Genomic DNA, 7,792 nt, shown 5'->3' on the forward strand with positions numbered 1-7,792 from the left:
AAGGAAGATGAACAAAAGCTCAGTTCCAAACTCAAAGGCAGCGAATAAAAATGAGAAAGGGGGAGAGAGTGGGGGGGGGTTGTGGTGGCGTGGAAGGCAACGGGAGAACTGAAGGTGAACCAGGAAGGAGAGGCAGAAAGCGGCTCGGCTTTAATTTGCAGACCAGTGATTGCGTGAAGAGTTGAGTTCTGCTCCCTGTCACTTAATCTCTTCCCTTGGCGGCTTGTTAGCGTTTGGCAGGCGCACGGTCTCTGTGCTGAGAATACTCTTGCAGCCGACACATTAAAGAGGGAAAGAAAGAAAGAAAGAAAGAAAGAAAGAAAGAAAGAAAGAAGGAAGGAAGGAAGGAAGGAAGGAAGGAAGGAAGGAAGGAAGGAAGGAAGGAAGGTAGGTAGGTAGGTAGGTAGGTGGTGGAGAAAACCAGCACCTTCCGCTACATTATACATCACTTTCTAATTTCGCCGGTGTGGTCACAATTCAGAAACTGACAACGCGACGCTGTTCTTTTAAAGGACAAATAGCTTTGACCCTTCTGGGCTTCCCTCTGGCAATTTCGCTCACCAGCCCCCTCCCTTTACGCACACACACACACACACACACACACACATGCCCCGCCCCACCCCATCTCAGTTGGCAAGACACAAAAGATCGCACCTTCCCCCTTTCCTTTCAGGGTAAAAGGTGGGTGGGTGGGGTGGGGGGATCTCTCCGGAAAGCCAGCATGGAGCTGGAGCTGGAGAAAGAAAAAGGCACACCGAAAATGTATAGCGAGTTCTGCTGAGTTTTGTTGGTGTTTTTCTGAAGCCAATTAGCCTAATAATGATGATGGGGGTGATAATAGTCAGAAATAAGGGGGGTGAGACTCTGACATGGCAAATCCAACAAAGGCCCTTCACTTTCTCTTTTTAATCTGGCAAATAATAAACCTTTACTTTCATCAGGCATACATTATTCGTTAGGATCCACAATTTCTTCCTTTCAAGTATTTCCCTTTTTAGTCACATACAAGGTTATGCATAAGCTATCGATGCCGCAGTTGGTAGGCATCCTGCCCTCTTAGGCTGGAGAAAAAAGTCCTTCGGAGACCAAAGTTCTCGATTATTTCCCCCTGTGGTGCAAAAATCACATCTTCTTCCTTCCGCCTTCGTAGACGCGTCACTTGGCAAAGTCGTCCCCCGCCCGCCCACCAATCAGTTGCAACTCTGGTACTTTTTCCACAGAGAAGAACGAAACAGAAATCCTTCCATTCTCGTTTCGTTTTTGTTAGAATTTTATTTCACAGTTCCGTTCCCTTCCTCTGTCAGTGTTCCATTGGCGTCCACTGCCCGCAATTAAATAAACACGCTATGGAAGTTCTTTGACCGGCTGGGGTGAGGGAGGGTGTCTCTGGACAAGAGTTGAGGGGTGGGGTGGGGTGGGGTCGGGTGGGGTAGGGGAGAGCAGAGAAACCTGAGATGAAGCTTTTTATCTGGTCAAAGGGACTTCTTCCCGCTGATCCAAGGAGACCGAGGAGGCCTTGCTCAGCACCGAGGGCGTGAAGGTGAGGAATGAGTCAGTCCTGGTGGTGGCGGAGCAGCTAAAGTCCGAACCCGAAGGCCTTTGAGGCAGCCCGTTGGCCTGGCTCCCGTGGCAAGCCAGGCACGAGCAAGGGCTCCCTCCGGCGCCGCTCAGTCCGTGCGTTGGGCCGGCGTAGAGGGAAGGGTGTCTGAAGGCGCACAGAAGTTCTGGTCTGGGGTAGGGGTGAGAGAGGACCCGGAAGGTGTCCAGAGGTCTCAGGGGGGAGCTGAAGGGGGCGGCGGCCGCAGCAGAAGCCGAGGTGGCCCCCAGGCCCATATGGGAGTAGTAAGGGAGCGGCAGGTGTGACGGGAACGGGTACGGCAGGTTGCCGGTGGCCGCCGCGTGGCTCATCATGTAGGTGTAGAAAGCAGGGTCTGCCGGGTGGGGCCAAGTCATGGCCAAGCGCTGCCTCTTGTCCTTCATCCGCCGGTTCTGGAACCACACCTGGCAGAGAGACAGACAGAAGAACCACAGGAAGCTCTTAAAATTCCCGCAAGAAGACGGAGGAAGACCGCGATCTTCACGCGCGCCCTGTTTTTGCTCTGGAGGGAGGCTGCAGGCTTAAGCAAGCTCCCTTGGCCTCAGAGAACTCTGTGCGGTCAGAGTTCCGGCCCAACGGGTCTGGGGTCGCAGCAGGAACCTATAAAACTCCTGGCTTGTCTAACTGGGCCTGGGATTGTGTGTTGACCAATGGACAAAAGGACAACAATAAAACCTAGAGCCTCGGTGGTATTTAGCAATCCACCAAAGGCCTCGGGAGTTTTGTTGCAACACAGCACTATCGTTTCATCTCACAATATTAACTGGTTTTCAGCATCCACTTGCTGAATCGCCCTTCCAACGCCCGGGGGGGGGGGGGCAGGTAGCCCCCTTGGCATTCCCCGGCGTATATATTTAAATATAAATGAAATGAAAAGTGTGCGTGTGGGGTGTCTGTGAGCTTGATCAACTACATCCAATGATGGAGTTTCACAGTGACTATTATTATTTTTACTACAGTGCTATTATCGTTGCTACAGAACTGCCTTCCTGCTGCATTCCCGTCTGCCTCTGCTATCCTGCCAGCTTTTCAGCCTTTGCAACATGCACCCAGTATGTTTGGAGCTATATGAGGAGACGGGCGCAAGCCACATCCGCTGAAATTGAAAGGAGCCTCACTGCTTCCAGATGAAACCAACTTGTATCCTTGACAGCCTTCGGGTGTGAAATTTCTTTTGTGCCAGTAGCTGCGTCCGCAAATAGTCTGCCATCCTTAGACTGTGCAGTGCTTATAAATTGAAACAGACGCACAGGCTCCCCAGGAGCTATGAGATGAAGGAAGGGGAAGGGCGCAGCGAAATCCTGCGGCTGTTTGCACTGACGGAAGTCCCATCGACTTCAAAGGAGCTTAGTCCCAAATAAGTGTGCATAGAATGCAGCCTTAGATTTTCTTCTGGGTTTTCCTTGTTCTGGAGACAACCTGGTCCACAAGATATCCAAGGCGCAGCAGTGCTTCCATCCTATTTAATCCCACTCAAGTCAGATCCCATTCTGTACGCATTTACTTGGGAGTAAGCGCCATTTGTTTCAGTTGCCAAAGTTGGAAGCAACCATTTTACTCGGGGAGGAGGGGAACCCTAAAGGATCAGTAGCCTAACAGCTCCATGGGGGACCAACTTTGAAATATCTCGAAGTCGTAAGCAAGGTTACTCGCGAGTTGGGGACGTTTCAGTCGACCGACCGTGGTTAAAAGCTGCTTTTGGATTAATTTCAGTGGACTCCCAAATAAGTGGTGCGTAAACTGCAATGCTGTGCACAGTTATAGACGCTTTCGTCTACACACCGTTGAACTCAATGGAACTTACTTCTGAGCAGGCGTGTATAGATCGGACCGCGCTGTCGGAGTTGCACCTCAACAGAAATAAGCCCATTGAGTAAAGAACGCGAGCAGGTTTCAGTGAAACTGACAAGCTACTAATGCGGATTGGGATCTCCACTCTGCACGCATGGAAAGGGTGAAAGGGGGTAATCGCTCTGCCTTAAAAGCTCTTGAATGGCAGCTCCAATAAACTGCCATCGGACTTAAATCAGCGCAGGGGAGCCTTGGCCGGAAGGCCACCGCAGGGGAACTTTGCTGCTTGGCTGTAAGCAAGCGTGGGGCGTCTCGGCCGTTGGGCAGACTGTACATGCGTGACATTGTGCTGGAACCTTGAGATCCCCGCTTGCGATCCTACCTTGATGGTGGTTTCTGGGAGGTTTAAGGCGGCCGCCAGTTCGCACCTCCTGGGCCTGGAGACGTAGTTCTCCCGGTAGAACTCCTTCTCCAGCCGAGCTATCTGCTCCCGGGTGAAGGCCGTGCGGTACCGGCGCATTTGATCGCTGGCGCTGCAGGCCAGCGATCCTTGAGAGCCCCCTCCGCCGCTGCCCCCGCTGCCTTTAGGGGGGTCCCCTCCGCTGCTGGGGCTGCCCGCTGAGGTCTCCGAGCAGTGTCCTGCAAGGGCAAGTCGAGAGGAAGACATAGAAAGAGAAAGAAAGACAGCGGGGCTCTGCCAACCTGTGTTTCCTCTCCCCCCCCCCTTAATTTCAGTTTGTCCACTTTCTCCCCCCCCCCCCAGGTTGGAGCCCCTGAGAACTGGGGCTGGATGCCTACGAACACAAACTAGCCCATATTTAGTAACTGGAGAGATCCGAAAGACTAGTTAGATCAACAGCCTAGTTACCTTATTAGGATTTAAATAGATGGGCAGCCCAGTTCCAGACACCTTTACTCAGGAGTAACTCCTCAGTCAGCAAGACTCTATGGGGAGTATTATCTCCTGGGGCCCCGCACTTACTTTCAGGGTAAGTAGGACTGAACTCGTGGGGTTTTCTTTTGAGCGAATATACCTGGGCTCGGGTTGACTGACTGGCTTTAGGTGTACATTAGGCTTACTTGGAAACAATGTCATGGAACCATGGAAGGCCCCTTGAAATTAGTAATTATTATTATTATTATTATTATTATTATTATTATTATTATTATTATTATTTCAAAGCAGGTGTTTAGGTATGACTACCCAAAGTATTTAGCTCCTGGGTGGCAATCTGGTTCCTTTCTCTTTTTTGTGTTAAGGGTGCAATCCTCTTCCCCACTTACCCGAGAGTAAGCCCTACTGGCTATAATAGGGCCTTATTTGGAGCAAACATGCCTAGGATCGCTCTGCGCATGGAGGTTTACTCCTCCGGTAAAATTCGCTGCAAGCCAATCGCATTTCCTTTTGTGTTTAGGATCTGGATTACAAGGCCGCATTCCCGAGCGCGCGCACACACTGACATAATTTACACTGAAAAGCCGCTATACCCGAACACGTTTGTTGGTTGTTGTTGTTGTTATTATTATTATTATTGTTGTTGTTGTTATTGTTATTATTATTATTAAATCGGGATTGACATCGCATTGAACAGAAGCCAGAATAGGTTTCTGATGGTAATCCCAGATGTTATTTAGATCTAAGGAATGCACACCGGCTTCCATGCAAACGCTTCAGCATCCCTAGTCACTGGGAATGGGGCAGAAAGAAGCAGAAAGTAAGGAGAGCTTTTTCCTTTGGCTCATTTTCCCCAGCACCTGCAGTGGGAAATAACTGGGAGGAGGGAAATAAGTATCAAAGAGGCCTCTTTCAAAGCCTACTGCTTTTTTAAAAAATGCTACTACTGGAGTAGCATGTGAAATCCCCCAAATCATCTGCTGAAGTAGGTTGTAGTTACACTAAAGTTTGTGCTATAATAAATCTGTTCGACGTCTAGGTGCCTCTTTATTGTTGTTGTTGTTTGGCCTGCGACAAAGCAAGGAGGATAGCCTTTCTAGAGAGGCTCTAGAAAGGGTCCACACCACACACAGAGACCCGAAAGGAACAAATCCCTCAGGACAGTGATCACAGGGGAATGAACTTTCAATACAACGTAGATAGGATAAAGACGTTAAGAGACCTCTCTGACACCACCAGGTGATGTTTCCCTTCTCTGCAATACAAAGCAGATCCTCCAAAGGCTATGGGGGGTCCTTAGCGTCCATCTCTGAGGCCTGTTGTCTCTGTGCGCAGAGGGAAGTGCTTGCCAAGGCGATAGCCACCCTCCCCTCCATTTGTTGGCCTCTGATTACCGTCCTTCGCCATACATGACCATAACTGGCAAGTGAGATGGCGGAGTCACCTTTCTTGTGTAATGGCCCCAACCTTCTCCCCGCAACAACAACAAAAACAACCTTCTTCCTTCTGGCAATGGAGATGAAAGAAACCTCCTGGGCCAAAACAGAGCTCTCCCTCATTCCAACACTTTCCCAGAAGATATTTAGGGCTCTGAGGCTGAGGGGGTGGGGTGGGGGGTGCGAGTGATGGTGGTAGGGGGTGGCGAGAAAGAGTCCGTGGTCTCGGCCTCTGTGTGTGTGTGCGCGCGCTTGCTTTCAAATGCAGCCAGTTCTCATTGTGCCCTGAATAAGACCGAAGGCAATTAAAGCCCTGAGACCATTTCCGAGCTGGCGCCACCGAGACACGGAAGTGACAAGGCAATTGGGACATCGAACCAATGTGCAAAGAAAAGGACCTGAGTACTGGGCACTGGGCAGCAGGGGCGTCAGCCGCTCCCCCCCCCCCTGTACTGTCCTTTTTTCTTGCGGCTGCTTCGGGGCTCCCGCAGGCACGCTGCATCCCTGCCAGGGGAAAGGCGCGCGCCAGCAGCCCCAAAGAGCAACTTGCAAGCCTGGCCAGCAGGCGCGGGGTTTTTCTTTTGATCTTGGCCAAATCCCGGAAAGTTCGCCTTCTTTCCTCCTTCCTTGGGGGTGGGAAGCTGGGGAGCCCAGAGTACTATAATCCTGGGTAGGTGTGGGCGCAAGGGTGGGGGCGGGGAGGGGAGGGGGAGTCTTGCTATGCCCTGGAACAGGAAAAGCTTCTGGGAGAATTCATTACAATAAAAGTCTGGGCTGCAGGAGGGAAATCTGCAAAGGTCATAATTCTCTGTTGCAGCGAGGATGCGATTTCATGTCCCCCATTAACACGTCGTTAGACTTCAAAGCGGGAGATGTGTGTGGGTTATTGCAGATGTCTCTCTGCGGGCAATTAGAGATACCAGGGGACCCCCAAGCCATGGCTCTACGGATCCTGGAAAAGGGAGAAGGTGTGGGGGTGTGGGGGGGAATCCAAACCGAGGCAGCAAACATCATCAAAGCCCTTGAGCCAGATCAGATGGTATATGGCAGGCTGCCTCCCCCACTAGCCCTTAAGCGCTTTGGGGATCGGGTTGGAAAGCAGAGACGCAGCCTGCTTTCCAGTACCAGGCGCTGACATTCTGCTCCTAAGCTCCAGGGCAGATGGGATGGCGCGTCCTGGGATGCAGCCCGGCCGGCCTGAGCCCCAGGACCAGAGACTGGGAGGCGGGAGGAGAAAGGGAGGGGTTGGGATACCTTTGCCGTGCTGGTGGTATTCCGCGTTGCCCGTGGCGCAGTCCGGGGTGCAGCTGACCTCGATCTCCTCGTAGAAATCCGACTCTGTGTCCGAGCTGCTCTGCTGGCCTTTGGCGGCCAAGCGGTTGAGCGGGGGCTGCTGCCCGGCGGAGAGCAGCGCGGCCGCCGCGGACCGGCTCTCCGGGACCGTCCCTGTCGCCGGGAGCACTTCCACCTCCTCCTCTTCTTCCTCCTCCTCTTCATCCTCCTCTTCCACCCTTCCTCCTCCTCTTTCCCGGGAGGGTAAGGGTCCAGACCTAGGGCTGTGGCAGCCTCTATGAATCATCTTGTCCTGCGGCTCTGGACCGGGGCTTCCCACGGCCTCTGCCAAGCTGGGTGCCCTCTTGGCTACTGCCAGGGAGCCAAGTTGACCTCCTTCCAGAAACATCACCATCTCCTTCCTAGTTTCCATTGTGCTGGTCTTTTAAATAAAGTCCGGATTCTCCTCTCCCCCACCCCACCCCACCCCAAGCCCCATCCACCCTCTTGCGCCTTCTCTCCCTCTCTCTCCCCCCCCCCGGGCCACCCCACCCCTTCTTCCCAGCAGACCCTCTCCTGCCAATGCAGAAAGAGAGAGAGAGAGAGGGAGCCGCGAGCGGTGGTGAGCCGGGGGGTGACCTTGTGATGCGAACGCTCCACTGTGCAGCGGCGGCTCTGGGAGGGATCTCACCATTGCCCTCTTCTTTCTAAAGCTGTCATCCCTTAATGGTGCAATCGTCATTACAGTACCTCTGGTGACGCCACTCACTTGATTGCCGGGGGATAAATAGAAACGTCTGC

The 7,792-nt window shown here is 52.5% G+C and overlaps 1 protein-coding gene across 1 annotated transcript; it reads right to left on the minus strand.

The window, feature by feature from the left end:
• Positions 1–912: 912 nt before the first annotated feature.
• Positions 913–7,461, minus strand: EVX1 (even-skipped homeobox 1). The gene is made up of 3 exons (XM_083405669.1): positions 6,974–7,461; positions 3,771–4,027; positions 913–2,001 (listed from the first exon to the last, which is right to left on the minus strand). The coding sequence occupies exons 1-3, from the start codon at positions 7,422–7,424 to the stop codon at positions 1,465–1,467; spliced, it is 1,245 nt and encodes a 414-aa protein (XP_083261795.1). The 5' UTR covers positions 7,425–7,461; the 3' UTR covers positions 913–1,464.
• Between the last annotated feature and the right edge of the window lie 331 nt (positions 7,462–7,792).

The sequence above is a fragment of the Podarcis tiliguerta genome (genome assembly GCF_965153285.1).
Source record: "Podarcis tiliguerta genome assembly, chromosome: 12".
Classification (NCBI taxonomy): domain Eukaryota; kingdom Metazoa; phylum Chordata; class Lepidosauria; order Squamata; family Lacertidae; genus Podarcis; species Podarcis tiliguerta.